Source organism: Ammodytes marinus (genome assembly GCF_949987685.1).
Source record: "Ammodytes marinus genome assembly, chromosome: 17".
NCBI classification, from domain to species: Eukaryota; Metazoa; Chordata; class Actinopteri; order Uranoscopiformes; family Ammodytidae; genus Ammodytes; species Ammodytes marinus.
The window spans coordinates 15,232,397-15,259,995 of record NC_137221.1 but is presented as its reverse complement, the minus strand read 5'-3'; the positions used below and the strand labels follow the sequence as shown (position 1 = coordinate 15,259,995).

General features: G+C 42.0%; 1 protein-coding gene across 2 annotated transcripts; it reads left to right on the top strand.

Annotated features, from left to right (window-relative positions):
• Window positions 1–1,653: 1,653 nt before the first annotated feature.
• elp2 (elongator acetyltransferase complex subunit 2) lies at window positions 1,654–27,259 on the top strand (the record flags this gene model as incomplete). Of its 2 annotated transcripts, none has more annotated exons than XM_080045921.1 (22): window positions 1,654–1,785; window positions 1,925–2,003; window positions 2,597–2,667; window positions 2,814–2,949; window positions 4,068–4,145; window positions 4,506–4,570; window positions 4,673–4,739; window positions 6,826–6,972; window positions 7,244–7,327; window positions 8,778–8,878; window positions 15,768–15,899; window positions 16,439–16,588; window positions 17,607–17,798; window positions 17,980–18,049; window positions 18,282–18,380; window positions 19,773–19,830; window positions 20,783–20,855; window positions 21,492–21,684; window positions 24,210–24,331; window positions 24,527–24,669; window positions 25,446–25,559; window positions 26,625–27,259. In XM_080045921.1, 22 exons carry the CDS (start codon window positions 1,654–1,656, stop codon window positions 26,806–26,808), a joined length of 2,490 nt encoding a protein of 829 aa, XP_079902047.1. In that variant the 3' UTR covers window positions 26,809–27,259. The 2 variants fall into 2 exon arrangements, with proteins under 2 accessions (XP_079902047.1, XP_079902046.1); XM_080045920.1 differs by having other exon boundaries at window positions 2,805–2,949.
• Window positions 27,260–27,599: the final 340 nt, after the last annotated feature.

The window sequence follows — 27,599 nt, the reverse complement described above, 5'->3', positions numbered from 1 at the left end:
TAAGCCTGCAGCGTGGAACCAGGCACCAACAGAGGATGATAAATGCATAGTCAAAGCTGTACAAAGATAACAAAGATGTTTTTCACTGGCGCAGCTGTTTGGCTACATCCCAGAAATTGCCTAGCTGCCACTCCTGAGATGAGAGCCATAGATGCATCGGTATACTCTACACAGAGAGGTCGTTTCACCCCGCCAGGTCTGTCTAAATCCTGTCTGCCCCAGACTGAGTGAGGAGGGGACAACAATAGCAAGTTGAGCACATCTATTTCCTACTGAAGTGCCGGTGACAGTGCTTCTGTTTTGTCTTTGTCACGCACATAAACCACAAGTCAGCACGATCCGATGCAAGCCAAAAAAGGACCCAGCTACCCCTCCTTCGTCCCTTATCACTTGCTCATACTAATGGGCCCTATCCCCGTTTCTCGTTAATACATTGTCATTTATCATCTCAAGGGTTCACAGCTGCCATGCCATCACATTTTTCCCGCTGATCATGTCAAGTGGATGCTTGAAACTCCTTGTGACAAAAGTGTCGCCTCAACCTTTGAAATCCAAAGGGCCCTGGGCTGTTTTTAAACAAGCAAAGCTGTCTGTCTGTCTGGCAGTTACCTCAGCTGCGACCAGTCACCCTCAGTCAACACTAGGCAAGGAGATAATACAGTCTGACACAGCATTGTGTGTACACTGTGGCTTCTTGACTGTTGATGGGGCAATTTAAAAAATATTGCAAAAAGTCATCAGTCATTTGGTTTATATGCAGTGTTTTGGATCTGGTTTTCCTTCGCTTTAGAAAAAATTAAATGCATGAATGGTTAAAAGAAGACCCATATGCAGGTAGATACACATGAACGCTCCTGTTATCATAGGAAATGGCCTTTCTTATTGTAGACTTTTCAACAAATGCAGGGTGGTAAGTGCCATTTACTGACACTAGACTGAGGCAATAGTGTAACTTTATAAATGTGGGTACCAACCAGAAGACCAATGTTCAAATGTCCTGAGATCCATCCTTCTGAAATCTCTGCAGAAAAGGCATTAATCCCCATGAGCTCTGTTTTTGGTCTGACCTATAACTCCCAAAAGAAAACAATAATTAGAGCAAATTATAATACCCTCAAGTTTAACCTCTGTTTTTTTTAAAAACGTTATTAAATTACTTTAAATCATGTAATCTTTAATATGCTACTATGGCCTAATCTGCTTGATACTCTAGATATTTTACATGTTGCACTGATGTCTAATTATGGTCTTAAAAAGGCGAAGTTCATCTAATGCGCTCATAAAGCTTTTTTATGACTATAGATGTGCAATGATTTAGATTTTTATGACCAATTTAAATTGGAGTAGCCTTTGCATTTTGTAATGGTCTTACCCCCTCTAGTGGCCACTACACAGCGGTGTATTTAAGTGTGTTAAAATCATGGTTAAAATCAAAACGCTTTAGTATTTGCTTCTCATCGACATTGAAACCACTTTAAAACATTATAGGAAATAATACAAATATAATTGCGTATGACTTAATGAGTGAAAACGGGTCTAAATCCTTATCACAGTCTCTGGTCGGACCGTCGGGCGGTTGTGTATGCGGAACTTTTGACAGCACGAGGCGGTTTAGCTACAGCAACATTTACAGCAACACCAGCTACTGTCAAGATGGCGGCGGCCGTGATAGAAACATGCCATGTATCTTGTTGTGCAAACAGAACGCCAAATGTTGTTTCTTGGAGTCGCGGAAGGACCATTGCCTTTGGGACATGTAACTCCGTTGCTCTCTACGACCCACAGGTAGTAAACATGTGTATACTGTCTACTGGAAAGTAAGCTGCTACAGCTGACGATAACTGAGCATGGTCCACAAAGTTGTAAACAAATGTGTATATATTGTTCATTACTTCAGTGAACACATCGTTTGGTTTTACTGCAGGAGAGGAGAGTGGTGGCCGTGCTGAATGGACACACGGGCAGAGTCAACGCAGTGCAGTGGGTTCACAGAGACGACTGTGGTGAGTGAGGAGAGAGGATAGTTGTGCAGCTGTTTCACATCTGGTTGGGATCTTTTTCTACTTTTGTGTCGTCATTTTGTTTTGCCACCACTATGGATCTAAAACTAAATCAAATTGTGTAAGTCTTAAATACTGTTTGGCTTTAAAACAATTTATAAATTCCCTTTGCCGACATGTCTAAACCGCAGAAAGCTTAATCTAAGATAGATACAGTAGCATTAAAATGTACGATAATGCAAGTTATTCATTCTTGTTCTTGTCCCACAGCAGGGACATTTACATTGTTACAGCAGCAAAAGATACAGGGCACTATAGTACAAGGCATAATAACAATAATTAAACAAATGTACAGTAAAACAAGTAACACAATTAAAGTAAATTAACCAACAGAAAGTCTGATACAATACATTAGTAGAAAAACAGTGTGGAGAAATAATGCAGTGGTAAAGTATGTGTATGAGCAGTGCTGGTTATATATTCTGACAGCTGCAGGGAGAATGGTTGCATAGGTAAGTGGCATAGACCAACCAAACTATGAAAAACTGCCTCAGACTAACCTGGCTATTTACCTGATTTTGTTTTTGTTGTGGCAGCTCCAGAGAGCCATCTTGTCTCAGGAGGCTCCGACAACCGGCTCATTGTGTGGGAGGCTCAGAATGAGAAGGTAATGTAAACTTCTCTCTCTCGCTCTCTCTCTCTCTCTCTCTCTCTCTCTCTCTCTCTCTCGCTTGCTCTCTCTCTTTCTTTCTTTCTCTTTTGTAGATTTCTTTTTTTCAATTAAGTGTGCTCTCTTCTGTCCAGTTCATCCAGTCAGTGGAGTGTAAGGGCCACACTGCTCCCGTTTGTGCTGTGGATGCCATCTATGTGGAGGACTCAAAGGTCATGGTGGCCTCCTCAGCAGCAGACTCCACACTCAGACTGTGGCTCTGTGATCAAGCCAAAGAAGGTAAGAGAGAGAGAGAGAGACACACAAACCCTGCCATGAACAACTGTGTGCTGGGAGCAATTCAGATTTATTTGAATAATTTTAGAGACATAAAGAGGTCATATAATCCAATGTTTCTCAAGAAAAAAGTCAATTCCATACATCATTTTGTGTTTGTGCCCAAGTATTCATCTTTTGACTCATTTAATTTGTCAGATCCCAAGTTCCAAACCACCAACCTATTTTTTTTATATAGGACTCTATCCAGAAAGTAACAGTCTCACATATAACTTGATAAATGAATAAATAATAATTAACTAAATTGTATTAAACCATAGATTTAGACTAGCTGCCCCCTAGTGGCTGCCAAGGGGCATGGCAATGTTTAATGACAGGATGAGCATTTATTTGCCTCACCTCTGCAGTGCTGCGGAACTGTTTATGATGCATGGCATCTACTATATTGTATCTTTGTAGAACAAAATGTCACATGTTTAGTATGAACAGAAATTACTGTTCATACTGTGTTACCTTTCCCTGTAGTCTTCAAAGTTCCTAATACATTTTAGTTGATAAAACTAATTTTAATTATAATATGTATTTATTTTTCTGTATGTAGTTGAGTGTCTGTGGTGTCCCAAGCTGTCATTTATATCTACTGTCCTTTTTTGTCAAAGCTGTCACCCACAACAGTTTCCCCTTTGTTGAACGAGTCTGCCCACCTGCAGATGAACACTGATTCTGCTTGACAGTCATGGAAATGAAGTGTGTGTGATGTGTGTGTGATGTGTGTGTTTGTGTGTGTGCAGAGCGGCCGTAACCTTGGGGTGTATTCCCAGTTAAAAGTACTACCTTTGTTTTGTTGGGGCCAGGCAGTATGCAGATATTGGCAGCTTCAAAGACTTTTGAGACATATGAGGGGAGGCAAACAAATAAATGTATCTTTTGGAAAATATTTTGCACAGGAACAGTCAAAATAAATTATTTCACGTGCAACTCTGTTCACACAGAAACAAAGAAACAAAGTGTAACATAATATATAATATATAATATATATTTTATTTTTTATTATTTTGTTGTGTATCAGTATTGATAGTGTTGTGTCAGAGGTTAATTCCATGTGCATGTGTGTTCCTCAGCCGAGTGCCTCCATACCTTATCATTTGGCAGCAGTTTCATGATGGATGTCTCTCTGGCGCTGTTGCCAGGCAGCAGAGGTAAGCCTAAGCTCTTCCTACATAGACATCCTTTACGTTGCTAAACCACCACACACAGACACTCGCACACACAAAGACAATTTCCCTCTCACACGTCATCCATCTCAATTTGCACCACTGCTTTAAAGCCTTTAGCCAAATGTCATACTCCAAATGCAGCCTGCATTTTGAAGTGTCGCAAGTCATTTCGCCTTTCTAGTTTACATGCTTTTCGTCATGCTTTTCTTCATCCTTCCCTACCCCTCTCCCCCTGTATATAAAAACTAAGCCTGAGGTAAATGAATACAACCTGCCATGTGTGTGTCTGTGTCTACTTACATGACATGTAAAATACATAACCTCACTTCCTTTTTCTCACAGTTCCCATACTGGCCTGTGGGGGCGATAACTCTCAGGTGCATCTGTATGTGCAGGCCCATGGACAGGTGAGCTCAGACTGATGCTCTCTTAAGGGACAGCTCATTGACGTATTCTCTGCCAACGCTTTTGAATGCGAAATTTAAACTTTTTAAATTCCTTTACGACAGCTCCAGAAAGCCATGTCTCTGCAAGGACATGAGGACTGGGTTCGTGGAGTGGCATGGACTTCTCAAGGTGAGTGCTACTGTTACTATCCCAGTATGCTAATGGTTGCTCTCTATTATTTCAGTCTTTACTAAAAATACATTTTATTTTGTTTTTTTGATTCTTTGAATCAATATTCCAACGTTGTTTTTTCTGCTATAAGCTTCTTTGGTTTAGGCAGCCAACATTACGTTTATGGTGTGGTAAGTTTAAAAATGTGGCTAAGGGTCCAGTGTCTTTCGATAATAAGAAAAGAAAAAAATGGTCTTTAGGAAGTTTTCAAGTTTGTGCATGCATATAATAGCAATTTTGAAATGTGTTACACCTGCTGGTTTCTGATATGGTGGTCTTTGTATTCTGAAGGTTTAATGCTTGTGCTTGTGGCTCTCCATTATCCTTGGTTTATCCTAAGCAAGCCTGCAAAGTAAGATAATATTGGTCTTTTGACAGAGTCAGATAACTTGTACTCAATGCTGGCGGTGGGTGGAGAGACTTTCAGTCACAACCTTCAACCATTTGGATGAGAGCGCATATGTTCTTTCTTAAAGTGAAGAGAGAGAATGCATACATTTCTCTTTTAGGATCATAAGAGCATTGAAAACAAGCTAACCTACACACTGTGTGTACAGCTTTTAAGTCAAGCTTGCTTCTAGTCCAGCATCACCAATCAGTGTGCTAATCAGTGTTGTGGTTGTGATAGCACAAATCAATGTATGGATCCAATCCAGGCGCTACAAATTGTGTAACATTTGCAAAGGGCACTTCATTAGAGCACTGTTCCGACTGTGAAAAAGCTATTTCATCTCCTAAACCAGCCCTCTTCATCAGTTTGTCCATCCCACTACAATGCTGCCAAACCAAGGCCCAGGCAAAGAGACACAGAGACATTTATTTATATGAAATATCCCCGTAGGAATGACAACACCCTCTAGCCACTGTGGTAGTAGCTAAATAAATCATTCTGCTCTTTTTTATGACTAGCCAGATGGCAATTTGCAGCATTAGAGGTGTAATCTCTCATCGCTGTTAAACACTGGCATTCAGAGCATGATGCTAATTTTTTTTTTTTGCATTTCTACCATTATCCTATTTTATAAAATTGCGACTTTCTTTACCTCAATCTCAGTAGTAAAATACAATCTGCATATTATCATCATTATGTATTGTAACCAATGGGCTTTCCCCAGTTCATTCTTGGTCATTATCAATGATTTATCAGGAAGCATATGACATTTTTTTCATCTGGTCATCTCTGAGCTGATATGAGGTCTGTGAGTCAGCTGCCAATCTGTGTCCATTTGGTAGCAAAACAAATGACCACTGTCATCATCGCCAATGTCATTATTTTGTGTTCTAAATTGACTTTATATTTATATGGTGCACTTTGTCTCTACACTTTGTCTCTACACTTTGATTAGCACTGTGTCCTTTTGTGTCTCAGGTGTTGCTCTCTTCACTTCTGTTTTCTCTTCTTCTGTTGCATTGCTGGGAGGAGCCTGAGGCCTAGGCATTTCTTTGCCAATGACTGCTGCTATTATTTTTTGTTGTGCATATGACAAATACACTTCTTGAATCTTGAATTACATTATGACTGACAAACATGATTGGCTTTCCTCCTCTGTTTCCCAGCGTTGATGAGGCCTTAGGTGGCAGCGACAAACTACATATTTTTAATGCTTTCTGTTTATCTTGGCAGAGGCAAAACTGGGCCAGTGGCCATTGGGCTGAACCTGAAACGCTTAATGTGACAGACGAGGGCACTCAGAAATGGTGACATGGGCTGTATACACCTGTCTGTGTACATTTGGCCTGTACTCCTGCTGTCTTACTGGCCATGTCACAGTCTGCAGCATCCAGCTCTAATGCCTTGATAATAGTTCTTACAAATAATTGAATAAAACATTCTGCTTGGGTGTGTAGATAAACAACTGTTTGCTAGCAGCAGGTTTACGTTTTATTAACCTGACACCGATTAAGAATTAAACTTCATTCGACTGATGCCACACACCACAACACAGTCAAATGTTGATACATCCAGTGATAGGGTAAATTGAGGAGTTTACATTGAAAAATGTTTTCACTCAGCGATGTTTTCTTTCTCTGTGACTCTTTTCAGGTGGGGAGCTGTTATTAGCCAGCTGCTCACAGGACTGTCTGATCAGAGTGTGGAGGCTGTGTGCCAAGTCTGGGACAGACGCCCGCACAGAGGACGATCACACCATCATCAAAATGAAAGAGGACATTTTTGAAGCAGCGGAGAGAGGTGAGCGCTAGGCCACGCAGGCTCCATTATAAAAAAGGGTGCTAATTAACCAAATGAAGAGAGGCGCTTTTCCGATGAATTAATGGCACCTGGTGGTTGTCGACCTCCATAAAGAACCAATAAAAATGTGTTAACCTTTCATCAGTTTAGCACACGCTTAATTGTTTTCTTTATGAAATGCCCTACAAATTGCATTTAGTTGGACACAAAAAGAAAGATTTCTTCTCGTTTTCTTGTTTATAGTATAAAATTGATATCTGGTTTTCCTCAGTGTTCGCTGTGTCTCTTGAGACGGTCCTGGCAGGCCACGAGAACTGGGTCTATGGAGTCCACTGGCAGCCTCCTCACTACAAAGGTAAGGGGATTCAAAACCAGGGTACTATATCATTATTCACTAACACGTTTAGATAATTGGCAATGACTTTAGCTGTTTGGATCAAAAAGGGATTCCTTCAGTTCCCTTCTAAACATTTCCTCTCATTAATTCTGTTTCAACAGCATGGGGAAGTAAAGGCTTGCATGTTAAGCTCAGAGACATTGTCTCTTTGCCTTTGTCTTACTTATTGGCTTAATTTGTTGTCAGGGGAAATGCTGATGGTTGTGCTAAACCTTCTCTCTAAAACTCTGGTATGCCTTAAAAAGCTTATTACATCAAATCCTGTCACACATGACCATGTTTAGATACTTCAAATAAAGTAAATCTATACAATTATGATGAAATTATGGCAACGGTAGTCCATATTTGAATAATAATTTTCGGCTTGATTATTTTCCGGCTTTCTAAACAATAATTAATGATTTTAAATTTCAAAACAGGCAACCAGAATACAAAATTGTCAGTATCAAATGCTACCAACTGTGCAGACAAATCGTGATCATGGTTACTGTGCAACCTTAGAATTAATAGTAGAAGTCACATGCAGTTGCTCTGGAGGTAGTTCTGAGGCCATTGTGAGATGATTGGTAAAAAAAACACATTTCTGCTTAAAGACCTACTTCACCGGTGAAAATATGAAGGTATATTAAACTCTGAGATCCTATGTAGTATAAATGTGCAAACATTTTAGAAATCGGTTCATCCTAGCCTAATAAAAGGCAGAAAGAGTGTTTTATGGTCTCACTGTCTAACCCTACATTTTCCCCATATGTGATGTCACACATGGGAAAATAAATAACATGACAGATGGGCCAAAAGAAGACTGAGGGAAGAAAAACCTCATTCATTATATTATATTAGTGATTTTATAATGATACAACACCGGTTCCTTATGGGTGAAGTATTCCTTTAACAACGTATTTCTCTTTCTGCCCCTCCCCAAAAAACAATAAATAAATAAAAAACATAAAATAAACATTCTTTTTTTTTATGATTTATATTTTTATTGAGTTTTCAACATCCATTTTGCACAAACATACACAAAAAACAAACAAAACAACAGAATGGCATGTAACTAGACAACCTAATTATAGCCGTGGCCAATGAGAATATACATGAAAAAGTTATACAAGAAGTAAAGGAAGAAACATACACACAAATACGGTTGTATTAAGAAAACAGTAATACAAAATAAAAATAAAACAACAAAAAACAACAAGACAAACAGTAATGGTCATGTTAAATCAAATTAAAAAGCAATAAAATAAACATTCTGATAATGGAACGTCACAGACAAATGCAGCAGGCAGGTGGTGTGAGTAGACTTCAGTTGGCAAACAAAAACTGGCCTTCTATACCCGTTGCCCTTTATTTGCTGTGTATGCTGCTCCTGTACGGGGTTGTCAAGTGTCTCTGTCTCCCCCTGCAGGCGGCGAGCTGCAACAGCCTCTCAGTCTGCTCTCTGCCTCCATGGACAAAACCATGATCCTCTGGGCTCCTGAAGAGGGATCAGGAGTCTGGGTGGAGCAGGTGAGTGTTTGCTGGCTTCAATACAAGTAGTGCCTATTCAGATAAACAGACACACACACACACACACACACACACACACACACACACACACACACACACACACACACACACACACACACACACACACACACACACACACATACACAACAGTGTCCATCACTCTCTGAAAAGAAGGCAGAGTTTGTACACACACACACACACACACACGCACACCAATTTTGCTCTCTAGTCGTATTCTCCTTTTAAGTAGCTCTTCTTGACATGATCCGGAGCTGCAGCCCTCCTCTTGTATTCTCTCTCCTGCTGTCAGTGGGCCCTACGTCGGTTTCCCACTCTCCCTGACATTGAGGTGTCAGGAATAGAGGTGATAGACAGTGATGAAGAGGCGCAAAGCCCAAGCGGACCACTGTGAGCTTAGACAAGCCGAGGTTGTCCTCCCCCATCTTCCCTCCTATCACTCATTCGCTCACACCGAAGCCCCTCTCTTTGAAGGCCCATTCTCCAGCAAATCCAACTGCGGATTGGGGAGGCTCGTGGTAAGACAGCCCCCTGCCTGCAACGCCTTTCTCTTTTTATTATTTGTTTTTTCCTTCGTGACCTGTCTTCTTCTCTCACTCCCCCACTTTCCTATTTTCTCTCACTCACATTTTTTTCTCTCTCCTGCTCTCTCCCCTCTACCTCGTCTCTCTTAGCTCCCAACAGCTGCTGTTATGCCAGAATGGGGCTAAATTTAACACAAGTGTGGATGGCACAAGAAAAAGCTGCTCTCTGCCCATCTGCCCCACAGCCTTTTTTTTTTTTTTTTTTTTTTTTTACCTTTCCACGTAGCTAACTGAAACACGTGCTCATCGGAAAAAAGTTGCTGCAACATCTTGACACAAACTCCATACAGGCAGAATGTGTGTCAGGCAGCCGCAGTGTACTCACACAATGGACCTATTCTAAGAGACCTACACAGGATCACAAATACACTGCACAGAAATGACTGCTCTCGCCACCTTTTGTGGCGTGTGTTCACACTCTAAGGTGATGAGACGAATTTGCCACTTTGATTGATCAGTTCCATTTTGGAGCCTTTGATCTCCTGGTTTCACGTTCACAGTGAGGAGAAACAAAGAGCACGGTGAAAAGAGCAACCGTGAAATTTTTGATTCTGCTTTACGACAAAGGGACCATGATTAGAGCCGGCAGCTAAGAGCGCCTGTCACATATTCTTCTTACCAGACAAAGGTGGTCAGCAGCAGTCCACATTTGCAATAAAGTCAGGTGTGGCTAATCTCCCCACCGTAGTTCTGTCTTCTTCTATTGAAGCCAAGAATAAATCAAACAAACCCCCTCCACCCCTCCCTGATATTACTTTTGCGTTGAATGTGAAAGTGTAGGTCTCCTCTCCATTCCTCTCCTCCTCCATTTCCTTTCCTTCTGACCTGTTTTTTATTTTATTTTTTTTTCAAAAGCGAGCCAAACCCTTTGAACTGACAGGTTCCCTGTCTACAAAGGAAGCTTAACCTATGAAGCTCCGTCTCTCTATCACACACACACACACATACACGCATACAGACGCACACAGACGCACACAGATCCACATGTGCAACAATGAAATGTCTGTGTGCTGTATTTACATTTCCTTCTTATCTTCACATGTTCCACAGAATCAAAGGCCTTTGGTCCTCTTTTGATTTTTTTTTTTGAATAATGCCTAACACACATGGACGTTGAAGTTGTTGGCAAAGCAGATTCCGTAGCGCTAAATGACCCTAAATAGCCCTGTGTGTCTTAATTAGCCTTTTTTTTTTTTGCAAAGAAGTGCTCCTCCACTTGGTCACACTGATTAGAGTAATTGGTGAGATTGAATGGAGAGCAGGGTGAGCAGTGGGGTGGCTGAGGCCCGCCGCTGCGTAAAGCACATCTTAACTAACGAGACACACTGGTGATTAACATCTCAGACTGACCGCAGTGGGTTTTTTTCAGTCGGTGTGTGTGTGTGTGTTCATCTCGGTCAGTAAAAATAGATTTCAAAACCAGGTTGACCCCAGGTGTTCCCCGAACTAGGGTTGCTGAAATTTCCCGAAATGACCCCTTTTCAAATCCCGGGATTTCAGAGCTCCTCACGGGATTTCCCGGGATTTCCCGTTGAAACCATTATTGCCCTTTAATACTACTTTAATGGGACTAAATCAATGCCAATAGATAAATAAATGCAGCAGAACAACGCTATATTACATCACGTTTTATTTCTACTTAAATAACGTGAAGAAAAGCCATTCAAATTAGGCAAAATATTTTCCAGAAGTTAAATAGGCCTATTGAAAACGGTGTTTTTATGAAGAAAATACGAAAAATGTTTCACAGAGGTTCAATATCAAAACATGGCCAAAAAACGGTGTTTGGCGAACAAATGTATTTCAAACAATCTATTTTTATTTCTATGAACGAAATCAGTTTGAATTGAATATTTTCCAAAGGATAGGCAAATAACAAAAAATGCACTACCGATTGCTCTTAACGTGTGAAATAAGACATGACAGAACTAACAGCCTATTCAAACTGACACGCTAAGCAAGATTACTTTCCAGCTTTCCTTTCTTTTATTTTCATGAAGTGTGACTTCAAGAAACACTGCTCAGCCTGTTTCTGAGCTTTGTCAGGAACTGACCGCACACCGAGAACGCTCTTTCTTCCACGGACGTCGGCTGTATGGTGGAAAGTGCAGAGTAGAGCTGCTGCAGGTGTTTGGGTCGCTCTTTGGTTGCCTCGAAGAGCGCAAACTCGTTTGAAATTATTTTGTGGAGGTCATTCCCATACCTCTGGTCTGGCTCGGGACATTGCATGCAGTCATTAGCCTCGTTCGACTTGGAGCCGTCTTGCTCAGACCTGCGCAACTATGAAGCCCGTCTTGCTGAGCGCACAACAAAAATGCTGTGCGCTCAGCAAGCCGAGCGTCATAATTGCGCAGGTCTGAGCAAGACGGCGACATCTCTAACGAGGCTAATGACTGCCTGCTGCAGATGTGCAGTAAGGCTCTGTGTCATCGTCTGCTCGCTTGGCTCTGGCTGATACGCATATTCTTGGGTATCATCAGACTCTTCCTCGGACACAGCACTTTCAGTATTGTAGAGGCGCTGGTATTTCGTATGCCTGCCTGTCTAAATAATATTTAAAAATATATCCCCCCTCAAAAAAAACGAAAAAAAAAAAAACGGGAGGACGGGTCCCGCGGCCAATTTCCGGTACTCCCGGACTGACTCATTTCACGGGAATCCCGAAATCCCGGGACCCGTCCAGCAACCCTACCCCGAACCTCACCTGTACTCCGCATTGTATGGGTATTTTCTGGTCTGGCTCATTCGCCACTCATCCCCCTCTTTCTCTCCTTTCAAAAATGATATATGTCTTCTCTTCTTTGCTGTCCTTGTTCCATCCCTCCCCCGTAACCCCTCTGGCCAGCGATAAGGCCTGCCATTCATCCATATTGTTCCCACTCTCGTAAACAAAGACAGATGATGGCTTTTTGCCTCTGAGTTTTTTTTTTTGCATGATTTACGGCAGGCTATCGTGTGCAGGATTTTAGAATCAATCTGCTTAATGTTGCATCTCTTTGTCTCTCAATCTTAACATCTATGTTTCTACCTTATCATCTCCCTCTCTCTCCGGATGACTGGAGGATGGTGCCATTCAAAGCATAGGCATGCCTTTATTGCCGTCATTAGTTCCGCTGTGTTTCAGCCTGCAGAGAGGCGTTATTTTGAAGGTCATTGATGACCAACCCTAGCTCCTTAGGAAGGCCAGATGATCGAGGACACAACTACACTGCAATACAAAGTAGACAGGCATGGTGTTAACATGTGTTGCTGGTTTCAATACAAGTAGACGTGTATGGAGATAAACACACACACACACACGCACACACACACACACACACACACACACACACACACACACACACACACACACACACACACACTCACATACTCACATACTCACCTGCTGCTTTGTTTCTGTGTAACGTGTTTGCCAAAAATGTAACTGATGCACAACAAAACTTTGTGAAGAAAGAAAGAGAAAAGATAACAGGCTTAGCTGTACATTTTTTTTCCAGATTTCTATCAATCAAATGCAAATGTAGCGCTTCTCATATTTCCCCAGTCGATGTCCATATAATTTAAGGCCCGAGCTAATTAAAGATGGGGAAGATATTATATAGCCGTATAAGGATATAGACCACAGGAGCAGTGTAGCGTGCTCTAAGCTTGGTTTTGCTGCAATGGATTTGAATAGATCTCCCCTCTGGGCCCAGTTTACCTCCAGGGCCCCAGAAGGCTTTTCATTCTTTGAATTCCTTGTGGCAGTAAGAAGATGCTCTGCCCTTAAAAAGGTTCTCTTTTGACTTGTTAAATATCAAAGTATGAACTCATAAAAGATAATGAAGATTTCCCACATGCCTTTCACTTATAGCTGTCAATATAAAGTTCTCCTCGTGCAGGACTATAGAGTTAAAGGTTCTGTAAGCGGAATGGTCAGTTTAGCTAATTTCCTGTCACTGACTGCAGTTAGCAGTCCCTTCCCTCATCCCCACGTCACCACATTAATGCACTGTCTTCAAGCAGTGAGTTATCTAGCGTCATCTCAGATAAGTCAGTGTGATAACAACCATCAAAACAGACATTGGGAAGGATTTTTACCTGCTCCGCCATTGTAGGCGCATAAACATTCACCGATCTGTTGCTCTGCGCGTGCATCGGCAGTGAGACGGGTGCCGGTTTGTAGCGTTCTCTCTTCTGATTGGATATCAGTTTCGGGATCCCCGAAAAGTTTATTTGCTGATTACATGCAGAGCGGGTGACTGAGAGATCGGCTTTATGAAACGCGCACACTACAGGTATGTAAGTGATCACTGTATGAATAAAGAGCGATTGAACACTTATATTAACATAAATAAATCGCTTACTTCACCTTTTAAATGCCAGTTCATTTAAAGAGACAGTTTCAGTTTCAAATATTGACAGCTCATGTTTAGAGAAATCTCTCTTTAGCAAAAGTTCCTGTTTATCACCACTTTAAATGTTTTGATTACTTTCCTCATTGTTGCAAGTTATTTGAGTGTACTGCCATAATCCTGCATTGAATCCCACCACTAATCCAAGCAACATGATGAGATATTTATATTATCCACTTTTCTCTATTTTAATGTGCAATTTCTGTTCTCTCTAGATATTAATGTCAATGAAAGGAAGGATGAATGAATACTTATTTAGATTTATTTTTAGCATTTTGAGAACTAATTAGAAGCTTTTTATTTCTTATTATCACCTGGTATATGTCATTTTTAGTTGTAAACCTCCACACCTCTGTTTTACGGCTTGTATGCTTTTTTGTTCTCTGATTTGCAAAAGAAAACAAATCTTCAGAGACCCTTAAAGGTGAAGTAAGCGGTTTATTTATGTTAATATAAGTGTTAAATCGCTCTTTATACATAAAGTGATCACTTACATAATGTGCGCGTTTCATAAAGCCGATCTCTCAGTCAGCTGCTCTGCATGTATTCGGCAAATAAACTTTGCGGGGGATCCCGAAATTATTATCACAAGAGAGAACGCTACAAACCGACACCCGTCTCACTCATGGTCTCACTGCCGGTGCACGCCAGAGCGACAGATGGATGAATGTTTATGCGCCTACAGTGGCGGAGCAGGTAAAAATCCTTTCCAATGTCTGTTTTGATGGTTTTTATCATGTTTTATCACACTTTTAAGGATCTGAGATGATGCTAGATAACTCGCTGCTTGAAGACCGCAGTGCATTAATGTGGTGACGTAGGGACGAGCGAGGGGACTGCTAACTGCAGTAACTGACAGGAAGTTAGCTAAAAGAACCATTCCGCTTACAGCACCTTTAATGTGAGTTAGGAATGACCTCTGTGTAATTGGTAACTGCACTAAAATAGAAATGGGCTTTTTATGTGTCAGGGCAAAACTTTTGTGTTGAAAAACAAAAGCTAGGTATCTGAGATTGGACAGGTGGTCATAATCCTGAAGGAGCAACATTTTTTTCCAAGCGTTTTTTTGTCTGAGTGTAGAGGGAGTGATTATGAGCATTTTTTAAATTGGATTGTTTTTTTCTAGCAAAAGCTCCGGTCTCATGGACCCTTGACTGTCTGCGTGATCTGCCCTCTGCACATGGGGGTCACAGGCTCTCACCCAAATCCAATCTATGTTAATCCCTCTCGCTTCTCAAGCTTTTGCCATTTTTCATGATTATTTGTTTAGTGTGACATGCTGCACACACTGCAATTGCTTTCATTTTGTGCGAGACAAATGCATTTTGTCAGAACAAACACAACAAAGCTTATTAAACTATAATAAGTCCCATTTTGCATAATTTCTCATCTGACTTGTCAGCTTAATTTTCTTTTCCTTTCTTTCTGCTTCCATCCACCATTATGGGAGCTGCATTTTAATAAGTCCTAGAGGGAGATTGAGAACATATTCGAGAAACCTAACCTCCCCCTCTTCACACTCCTTTTCTTTCGAATAAATATAAAGTCTGTGCCTTGTAGGTTTAACACAAAACCTGTGTCCTCCACAACAACTAGGCTATACACTGCATGTCTGGATGTCATGTAGGATGAGAGAAACAAATAACTCTAAGAAAAAGCAGCATTCTTTTTCCCCGCCCACCCCCCCCCCCCCCCCCATATGTGGCAGTTGATGCACATACAGGATACTTTAATCCTGGTCTGCCGTGTCAGTGACTTTGACCCACAAACCAAATGTTCTTCACCCACCTGATGTCAGAGTGGAAAATGAGATGATTATTCTGATCGGTAATGATGCCCCTCCCCCCCCCCCCCCCCCCACATATAACGTGATTTTTTTTTCTCTCACACCAGGTGCGTGTGGGGGAGGTTGGTGGCAACACTCTGGGCTTCTACGGCTGCCAGATGAGTCCAGATGGCTCCATGATCCTGGCTCACGCTTTTCACGGAGCACTACATCTCTGGTGCAGAGACCAAGACAAAGAGGTGAGCGACATGGCCAAATCAATAAAGCTTCAGTATCTATGCACTTTGTTCAGTTACAGTACACAAATAGTTTCCTGTATTTGCAAAATGTAAAACTTTCCCCCTGATTCGCTTTAAAATGTGATTTCCATGCTTAGTGCATGTGCATTTGCTACAAAGCTACACTGTGTGAGAGACGGGCGATTAGTAGTGTAATTAGCCACACCGAGTCTCCCGTCTGCCACTCAGTTTGACTGGCTTTTCCCCCCATGTGTCTTTGTTGGGTGTCCCTGAGAAAGAGTCGGGGTCTGAAGTGACGACGTACGCTCAGAGATAGCTGGGTGACAGAAGTTGAAGGTGTTGATGGCTAATTCAGATCAGTTTCTCAGACAGCAACACCTTCAATTCTAATCACCCTCTCTCCTTTCGTTGTCAATCACGGACACCTTTGCTGGGATATATACCATCATGTGACTGGGGGGGTTGGTGTGTAATTTAGAGTTGAATATATAGATAGGATGAAGGTTGTAAACTGACCATTTGCAACGCTGTCTAACCAGGGGCAGTGGAGGCCTGGGGTTGTGATATCCGGTCACTTTAACGCAGTGCAGGACCTGAGCTGGGATCCAGAGGGAGACTTCCTCTTGAGTGTGGGATTGGACCAGACCACCAGACTAATCACTCCATGGAGGAAACAAGATGCCAAGCAGGTACAACTAGACTAGCAATCACCTAGGAATTACATCATCAAATAACCTCTTTCTGTTCAGTGATGCACCATTAACCACAATGGCCCAATGCGACTAAAGACATTAAAGCGATAGTTACCCTGCTATAAACGATGTAGTAAAAATCTCACAGCTTATATTGTCATATCATTCACTCCTATCAGGAATAATAGGAATACTGCAATACTCGTAATTTTAGAGATTTCAGAAAAACACCTCCATTGGTTGATTTTCATCTTATTTAAATGAGCTGGTGTTGTGTGGTGATGATGCGCCCACCACGCCATATTTCTTTATTCATGAAACGATCTAGAAAACTGGTTATTTCTTGTCTCTGGTGAGAAATGGTTACTTAGTATGCTTCTCTCCTTTTAACACAGGCCAGTGGTATTAACCTTTTGTGAGATAAAGTCTGAACCTCATATTTTTCTACATGCCCAAATATGTTTAGACTTGTCACTGATTGAATTTTTTCAAGCAATGACTTAAGAATAAAGAGTTCCTTAGAAGTGATGATATGTTTTTGAGGGATGAAATGGATCGATCCAGCGCTGCAGAAAAACCCTTCGCCCACTTCTTACTTTACCTCAGGATTATCACTATAAAGTTTCTCAAAGTAAAGGTAAAAAACGTGGCAGTTTGGCATTCAGTTTAAGTAGAAAAATAATGATGTACTCATTAAATTTTTTCAAGAAGCCAGTTTGGAATGTTGCCACCTCGGGCCAGCGCCAAAATAAATCCGGAAGTTGTAATGGGGTCTTCCATCTTCTCTAGTGAAAACAAGTTGTCTTAAGCTGGAAATGTTGAACATGAGATTCAATGTTGTATTTGGCGTGCTTACAAACGCCCTGCATGTCAGGCCAAGAAAAACATCAGAGATCTATTAAAACACTGGCACTTTCCCTGGCAACCACACACAGGTGGTTTGAATCCTAAAGACCAGAATTGCATTATTTTTTTTAACACTATATCTTCCTTTTGTCTTTTTTCACTCTGCAAGGCAACCTGGCATGAAATCTCCCGGCCACAGATCCACGGATACGACATGCATTGTCTGGCCATGGTGGGAAGGTTTCAGTTTGTGTCCGGTGCTGATGAGAAGGTCCTGCGGGTGTTTCAAGCGCCTCGTAATTTTGTGGAGAACTTTGCTAACATTTCTGGGACCTCAAAGGAAAAGCTGTTGACGTCAAGTGTGAGTGCCAAATGAAAATGACCCACTTTGATGATTTCAATGAAGACATTTTTATTCCAATGCGTAGAAATAGTCAAGTTATTAAGTCCATGGCCTTTAGAGACGCATATTTACACTCTGGCCAATAGTTATTGATGGGTTTCTTTGCTTATGCCTGTTCATTCATTTGCTCATTTGCCAGGACTCTGCCAACCTGCCAGAAGGAGCCAGCACACCTGCATTGGGTCTTTCCAACAAGGCTGTATTTCAAGGTAATAGTTTTTTTTTCTCAGCTCTGACAGGGCTGGGGCCAACTTCATTTGGATAATCCATTTTCATGAACTCCATGCAGTAGTTTGAGAAAACTGTGCCTAAATAAATTGAGAGATTGTTTACAATTTTTTCTTCTATTCTTTTTATGTCTTGTCATTTGAATATTCAAGTCGTCAAATATAATACTTATATTAATTAATAATATTACAGAAATGTAATTTAAATTCACAGGCGACCTTGCCCCCAAAACCAAAGGAGATGAGGAGAAGTTCAACAGTAAATCTGATCATCAATACCAGGAGTCCTACTTCCACCCCCTCATCATGACCGGTACTGTAAACCTCTTCAATCCTTTTTTTTCAGCATAACATTGTCCTTTCTATAATTTAGTAGGTATCTCAATAAACCCTCAATTTGAATTTAAACCTCCCGATAAATATTTAATTTGTTCATATTCCTGCTTGCCTGTCGTTGTATGTAGCAAATCAGAGAGAATAAATCTCAGATTCAAGCGTAGCTGGATGGCTTTGGGAATGGGAATCGTATTGCATTAATGTAAAGGGAGGACACAGAGGTACGCAGGGGGAAGAAGAGCAGAAGAACAAAGGCACAATAGAGAAACTAATTGTACGAAACAGGCAGTTTGGAAACAGATGAGAGTCAAATAAAGGGGACGTAGCATGGCGCTAATAAAACCCCTGGGCTAGAGTGTGTGTCAAGGGCTGTCATCAGCAAGATTGAAGCCCCTGCTTAATCTGCAATGCTAATTAGAAAAGCAGGCCTGTGTGATTGCCAAGTTTAAGTATCGATGACCCCGAGGCTATGATGGGAGCAGCCAAGTGAGGCGACTGTTGTTAACAAATTGCGTTTTCACTCGTCGGACTGGGATTCCGCAGGCAAGAGAGAAGAACTCGCAATTAGGCAAAAACAGGAAGCCGATGACCAATAAGAAACACAAGGAGTCTAGCTTTCAATGGCATGCCACACAAAGGCAGCAGCAGCGCAGGCTTGTGCAGAGCCTGCGGTGTGAGGGAGAGAGGATTTGCCCCTGGCTGGATTTGATCCCTCTCAAAAGCCAGCCAACGTTAACAATTGGAGATAAAGCTGCAGTTGTTTTGTAATAGCTTTATTTTTGGTGGCGAGTTGTGGCGCTGAAACTGTATGCAGGCTAAATGCTAAAAGAGGCTGTTTGTGAATGTAAAAGAGAATTGTCTACAGGCGAACCAATCGTGTTCTCAACTTACCATGTAGCCTGTAGTTCACTCCTTTGTCCTATGGTACTTCACTCTTTCCTTTTAACTTATACGCCTTTCACATACACACACATTCAGTAGTATCCTGTCTGTCGCATTTTTGGTTAAAAGTACAAGGATTTAAACAGAGGGAAATTATGATAGCCACTTGGGCTACAACCTCATTTAGTAAATTGGAAACTGGTCGTATTTGAATTTCAAAAAGTCTCAGTTTTCAGGACCTTGCAAATGACTGTTATATTTGTGTGTGTGTGTGTGTGTGTGTGTGTGTGTGTGTGTGTGTGTGTGTGTGTGTGTGTGTGTGTGTGTGTGTGTGTGTGTGTGTGTGTGTGTGTGTGTGTGTGTGTGTGTGTGTGTGTGTGTGTGTGTGTGTGTGTGTGTGTGTGTGTGTGTGTGTGTGTGTGTGTGTGTGTGTGTGTGTGTGTGTGTGTGTGTGTGTGTGTGTGTGTGTGTGTGTGTGTGTGTGTAGAGCCCCCACCAGAGGATCATCTTCTCCAGAACACACTCTGGCCTGAGGTCCAGAAACTGTGAGTATCCAAATGTGTCTTTTGTTTCAGTTCACCTGCTGTTTGCAATCAACATCCCTAGTCATGAGACCACATCCAATATCCTCCCATTCCCTACAAAGACATCAAGGTTTCAATATCCGCTCTTAACGAGGCATCATTTCCAGATGAAATTGTCTTAGTTATTGCCCAATGGGGGTTTATTATAGCTGAAAATGATGGACTTCCCAAATCTCTTGTTTTGTCTCCCTCCCTCCCCACATTAATCAGCCAATCAGGGTTCCTGCTTTTTTCTGCCATCCCTTGAGCCCCTTTCTGAAGGCTGAATATACGGCCTCCATTTGTGGCCAATGTTAAATCCATTTACCTGTCAATCCGCCATAAACTTGACTTACGACGCCGACCGTTTACTCACAACGTTGGGCATTGTGTGTGTTGGGAAGCATTTTTCTACCTCCATTTGGCTTCACCTCCTTGAAACATTTAGTGCATAATAGAAACATTAAAATGAGTAAGTGGCCAGATCATTTTTGTGGCGTAAATAATACTCCCACCGTCGAATGGCCAAATTGCTGCAGTGTTTCGAAAGCTCCCTGGTTTGCGGAGGCATTTCTCTGCATTGAGACGCAGGCTGCGATTTGAAAAACACCCCGGTGATATACCTGTACCTTGTAATGTTTGTGCGCTGAAAAAGAATCTGGAGTTAATCCGCAGCCTAGGCTCTGTAAACTGGTAAGTAAACAAAGGGGGCCCACCGTAGCTAGCAACATGCCTGTTTACAGAGCCTAGACTGTGTATTAGAATTAGATTTTTTTTCAGGCACACATGGTACAGACAAGTAGAGGATAGTGAGGACATGTTCACTGATTTTGACAACAAGCATTCTCCAAAATGGCTGACTGTTGTTGACGCCACCTGTTGTTATCTTGAATCCAGTTTGTGATGAATCTCTCTCTGATTGTCCTTCCTCCAGGTACGGCCACGGCTTCGAGATGTTCTGTCTGGCTTCTGACAGCGCTCGGACAGTAGTGGCCTCTGCATGCAAGGTCAGTGTGATAACGTCTAGCAAAGTGCAAGAGGTCAGAGAGGAGGGAGTTGACCGACATATTTACTCTGCCTGCACATATTCCCACCATAAAACACACACACACACGCGCACACACACTCTGCAGGCAGGGTTAGACAGGCGCTGTCAGTCAAGTATTGATAGCTCCTAACGTATCCTGACCTTGATTGTGCCGACAAACACACATCGATACATACACCCACAGATGGCAGCCGTCACAGATGTTTTTCTTTTTGCTGTCTTCCTCTGGCATACAATCACTCTGATGCACTTTGACTCTCTCTTTATCTCTACCTTACCTCTCTCGTTCCTCCCCTTGCTTTCCACCATCTCACGTTTTTTTGCACAGCTTTGATTTATTCCTTTCTCCTGTCACAATTATGTTCCATTTTATTCCCTGCTACTACAATGTCATTGTCAACCCACCTGCTGCATCTTCTATTGCCAATACGAAAGCAAGCGTTTTCCTTATAGCAAAGATACAAAGAGGGAGATAGAAAACACAGAGAAGACAGTATATATACACTAAGGAGAAATAAGTTTTTGATTCTCAAAGATAAAGTCATTCAAAATAAATGTTTTTCTCTGTAGATACTAATCCAAAGTGTCTCTCCAGGCATCTAAAGCTGAGCATGCAGCAGTCTTGCTGTGGAGTACAGCCACATGGCGTCAGCTGCAGACACTGCCGTGCCACACCCTCACTGTCACCCAGATGGCCTTCTCCCCCGATGCACGCCTCCTATTGGCTGTCTCCCGTGATCGCACTTGGTCTCTGTGGAGACGGAACATGCCCACACCTGAAAGTCCAGGTGAGACTAATATACACTTTTAAATAATTGTGTTATTTCAGTTGTGAGGACGGACAGGATAATAGCTCTGGATTTAAAAGAAATGTTTGGGTGAATTTCAAAACAAATTCACAACAAGAGGCAATATAAGACTGGCAGACAACACCAGCTCCACTAATTCAAATTAATTAAAATAAGGTAAACCCTCTGAGGAGATTTGTTCCAAATCCAATTCCAACTCAAGCTGGCCTGATTGAAAAAAGAATCCCTTAATTAATACTGTGAAGAACCAAACAAGTCATGCATTGACTGAAACTAGTCCAAGAAAAGGAGCAAATAAAGTATTTTTTATTTTTTTTATTCAACATTGCATATATATATTCGCATTTTTTCAGGTGTTGATATCTTTTAGTACGGGTCCAACTGTTGATAGTAGTTGCAGCAAATCTTTGAAAAGGTGTACACAGGCTTTCAGATGGACACTTGATATGCAGAAAGCTACAGATTTCTTTCCTGTACACCCATTCAACCTCATTTATTGCTGGAGGACTTGTCAGAATAGCCAAGTTTCAACGGTGTGGAGCAGGCCCTAAATTCTCCTGTGGAACTGCCAATTATACACATCATATTATCTGCATTTGACTTGAACATCGGATTCATTGTTACACCACTTTTTTATGTAGGAAGTGGAGCAGACTTTCTGTCCTGCTCCACTTCCACGGTTCCTTTTGTTTCAATTTCAACCATTTTCAAATGATTTAACCAACATTTGTTAATCCCTTTTGAATATATTAACAGCATAATTAAAAAAATTTAAAATACTTTTGTTTTTGCCATCCGTTTAACCCATCGCAAAGTCAAATTTAAGAGGATGGTTGACGTTGGATAAATCCTCGTCTCTGATTGGTTATTTCTGTTCTTAACATTCATGTGATTAATCATGTGATCACTTTTACACTCTACTGCAAGGAACTAAAAATGGCTGAATAAATTAGACGTTCATGGTTGAATTCACTCATTGGAAGTCGCTTTGGATTAAAAGCAGTAACTTGATGAAATGTGATAAATGTCTCTAATTCTTAAACTTTTTAACTCGGCTGTAATTGAGGAAATACTGTAATCTCTCTAAGGTTTGATCATTATGAACCCAGACCAGGTTTTGACCGGTGACTACAGTGTTTTAGTCACTGTCATTACATGAAAACAGATCTAGAACCTCCTAGACCTACATAGTTATAGTCTGAAAAAATAACCCGATCCTTCATATCGGGTTAGTTTAACATGACATTTAAGCCCGGAGGATTATCTCCCACCTGCACCTTGTAAGGCATCATCTGGTGGCTGTTTTGGTAGCTCAGGATGGTCATAACGGGCCCTGACAGAGGCTAACCACTGCTGTAGTCTGCTGTTCTGACTGCACACAGGGGGGGGGGGTTGTGTGTGAGAGGAGGGGAAGGGAGGTGGGGTCCCGTCTGTTCCGGTTGGCTGCTGAATCACTCAAGGTGATTGTGAAGAATGCACACAAACAGACACACACACACACACACACACACACACACACACACACACACACACACACACAGAGCTGAACAAACAAAATGACTCGTACCATCCTCCCTTCTTCTCTGTCGCTCCTTTACCTCGTCTACCTCCCTCTTCCTCCTCGACATCTCCATTAAGGAGACACTGTTGCGCTCCTCTCTTTTCTTTCTATTTTTGCGCTGTTGTCTATCTAAACGGTGAAACCTTTCTCGATGTATTTTGCTTGTTGTCTCTTCGTTCTTTTACTCCTTTTACATTTGTCCATGTCTGGTCCTCCATGTCTGTGTGGTCAGACTGAACTGCCCTTCGATCCCTTCAAGGTCCTCAGAGGAGAGTGTTAATGGAAGGAGCCGGTGCAACACGTGTGTGTCCCAAACAACACACTCTAAAATAAGTGTGTTTGTGTATGTTGTTGAGAAAGAAAGAGAGCGGTGGGGAGAGGTAGTTGTGAGCACACAGACATGATATGGTGGTTAACTCAGGCTTTAGTGGTGACACTGTGGTTTTACAGCCATGTGTACATGCCGACCCACAAGTGCGTGAGTGCCAGTGGAGAGCAGCGATGTTACGCAGACAGGCGGCTGCCAGCAGCATACAAAACAAGCTCTCTGGGGAAAACCAATCTGGGCTCTGAAATGACTTAGGCTGGGGAAGTAAACAGCAGCAGGTCATAAACCCCCAAAGCAAAATGACATGGAGGGCTGGAATGAAGGTTTATCTGTTTTGTTTAGTTGTTTGTCTCTACGGAGATGCTTTGTTGCTACAGAGCAGGGACGGAGGTGAATCCAGACACGCTGATGTCATGCAACAATAATCATGACACAATGTTTTTTTTTGAATAGCGGCTCATCCATCATCATTCAAACAAGTGTCGACATGTTCTCTGAATGAAATGGGACAAAAAACATACGTGGCGATTGGGGATCGCTAATAGTATTTTCATGTTGAATTCATCTCTTAATATAATCTCTTTGTGCTTGCCTGTGTCTGATGTATCCACACAGAGCCCCAGTTCTCGCTGCACGCACACACAGGGAAGGCCACAGCCGTACACAGCCGAATCATCTGGTCATGCGACTGGAGCCCAGACAGCAAATACTTTGTGACATCCAGTCGGGACAAGAAGGTAATTTTTTCAGATGTTGGTAGCATCTTGTCTTTACATTTAAGTCGATGAGACGAACTGACGAGTTGAGGTAGTAACATAATGAATGCACTGTTGAAGTGAAGTGAGCATCATTGTAGATTTTCTTTCACTGCCATCGTTCAATTTATTTTTATTACGGAAACATATTTGATGTCTGTTTGGGTGTGTGTGCAGGTGATCGTCTGGGGCCCATGCAGTTTAGAAGACTGTGGAGATTCTCCACTTCCTCTTGAGATAAAGCCATGTTCTTCAAACTTGGATGTGGGCGATTCTGCTACCGCTGTGGCTTTCTGCCCCACTCTCTGCTCTGATAACAGGTATAAACACACACACACACACACACACACACACACACACACACACACACGTACACATACACACTGTATTTTTTATATCATGGCCTGACATTGTGAAAAATTCCGAAAGCTTAAAGTGATTGGTTTATATAATGTAGATAATCAATCACACATCACTGTTGATTTAATCTTAACAGCAAACAAATACATGAATTATCTATCCAAGCACTTCTTTGGAAATAAAAATATTCTGCTTTTAATAACAAAAATCTTCACCTAAAGTGCATGTGGGAAAAATAAAAAAAGACTGTCCAGTATTATAATGTAAAGTAGTTATTTTTTGTAAGTAATTCTTAAGTCATAAGGAAGTACAGAAGAACTTAACTGCTGTGGCTCAGCACATTTATGCTTGAGTCTTGGCAGGAAACTATGGAAATGAAGAGACTACCAATCAATGCAGAATATATTATTGTGTGGACACAAAAGAGATCTGACTTCAACATCACGTTTGATATTAGAACACTCAGCAAAAACTACAATGAGCCAATATCACTTAAGGTCAGGGCATAGTGGGCTGTGTGACAGTATATTGATATACCGTATGTACAAATTGATCCATTATAGTTTAACGTATGGCACGAAAACTGCTTATTCTTCCTTATTTAAAGCTGATGAAGCCATTCAAATCTTGTGTAATTTGATTTGGATAAACGTGTGTGTGTGTGTGTCTGTGTGTGTGTGTGTGTGTGTGTGTGTGTGTTTGTGTGTGTGTGTGTGTCTTGTGATGACTTCCATAGCTACCTGCTTGCAGTGGGCCTGGAGTGTGGCAGGATCTTGCTGTACAGGTGGAGCCCTGGCCACGAGCCTGCTGGTGGGAACGACTGGAACAGCTGTGGAGGGACTGACACAACGTATCCTTATCTCACACACACACACACACACACACACGCACGTACACATGCCAAACACACACACACACGGACACAGACACACAGTTCATCTGGAGTTCAGTTCCTGATGCAACTTTAAAAGGCCACTGGCACTAGATGTAAATGACAGTGTCACAGTAACAGGAGTATGGTTCAGTTTGATGGCTGGAGAGAGGTAGAGGTGTCGTGTTATAAGTTATGGAGGCTTCTAGATTTGAATGATTGCATTACTTTGAAAGGGGGGTGCTCCAGCTATGCTGGGCCTTTTTGATTTCTTTAAATTAGGGCTGTCAAATTAACGCGTTAATTTAGATTAATTAATCACAGAAAAATTAACGTGATTAAAAAAATTAACGCAGATTAATCGCACTTCTATAATGCCCTTTGACCCGGTGCAAAAGTGGTGTGCAGCTGCACCGAGCTGCACCTGTAGCTTGCATACACAGCCCGCACGGGTGAAAGGGAGAAAAGTAAAGAGAGAAGCAGGGGGAAGGGCGGGGCCGAGGGCTCTATGGACGGTTTATGGGATGCTTCGGGCAAATAAGCATGAAGGTAGGAAGACATCTTACTTTATTCTCCGCAGTGTCTGTGCATTATTGATTTAGTGGGTGCAACAATGTAGGTTCAAAAGTATCTCTCAATCTTCCTCCGTGTGTCTCAATTCTGTTTGCTAGCTGTCCCGTCTCCCGCGTAAACGGACACCCGCCCCGTGTGTATGTGTGTGTGTGTCAATATTTTTGCCTATGAGTACGACGATGGTGAATGAATCGGCATAGACATCTGTGGCAGTGCAGCGCTGTCTGTTGTGGAGACAGAAGTTACGAGAGACGGAGAGCGAGAGAGAGAGCCCTACTTTAAATATACTTTTCGTGTGTGCATGTGTCTGTGTGTCTAATAAACGTCAGATCAAATGAGAGCAGTTCAGGACTGTCTATTTGAACATGTTTTGTATTTGAGGAAGGGTGTATAGCAGAGTGTGTTATGGTGTTTGTGTGGATTTTGTCTCCTGTATCCCGTTGTTTCCCTTCACTACACATCCTTTCACAGACAGAGCCACGCGTTGGCGATCAAGAGGCTCTGCTGGAGGCCCAGGACCGGCCGCGTAGGTGGAGAGAGAGATGGACAGACTGAAGGAGGGAGTGAGAACGAGGAGAGCTCCTGGGTTCAGCTTGCCAGCGCCAGCGCCGACCACTCTGTCAAAATCTTCAACGTCAACAAACGGGCTCTTTAGCACCACCAACACTGACACTATTGTGTCTCTGGCAAGCACAGAGACACTTGGAACTGAGGGGCCACAGGCCTGTCTGTTGCACCAAGGCCACAGCTGCTTACTGGCAAGCCCCTTCACTCCCTGTGACAGCCAGTTAAGTTGGTGGGTCAGTCGCAGGACAATCCCACAGCACACATGCGCCCGCAGTCTGTCTGCACAAAGCTGAACGGAGTTGATGGGTGGAAGCAAGCTGGTGAAAACACCATGACCCTAGGGGTGGTATTGTGCTTAGAGTCTTCAAAGTGTTTTAGATTCAGAGAAGACAGTGCTGCTGGATATCCATACAGATGACATATCTACAATGCTTATCATTAGTTTACAATTATATGGTGACCAGATGCTTCTCTGTAACAAATTAAAACGGGAGCCTGGTCACATTGTTCTCTCTGGTTGTCTTTCATCACACAGATGGATGGGGTGTAATTGTTTTATGACAAATTAATTAAATGTTTTGTTTATATCATATGTAACTGTCTTTGGTCTTTCTGTGAAGATGATGAAATCATGTTGGTGTCAGATTATATACTATATTAGCCTAGTCCATCTTCCAGTCAGCCAGTGGTTTCTATGTATCCCTGTATGACGTTTACTTGCATTTCATTTGACATATATTATTATTAGCAGTGCAGACTTTTTCAAATCATCTCCACCTACAACAAACGAGCACTCTACTCGGCTTTCGGTGGGAACATAAGATCCGGATGTATTGGAGTGATGCATTTTAAAAATCTCTAGAGACTTCTTTCATAATG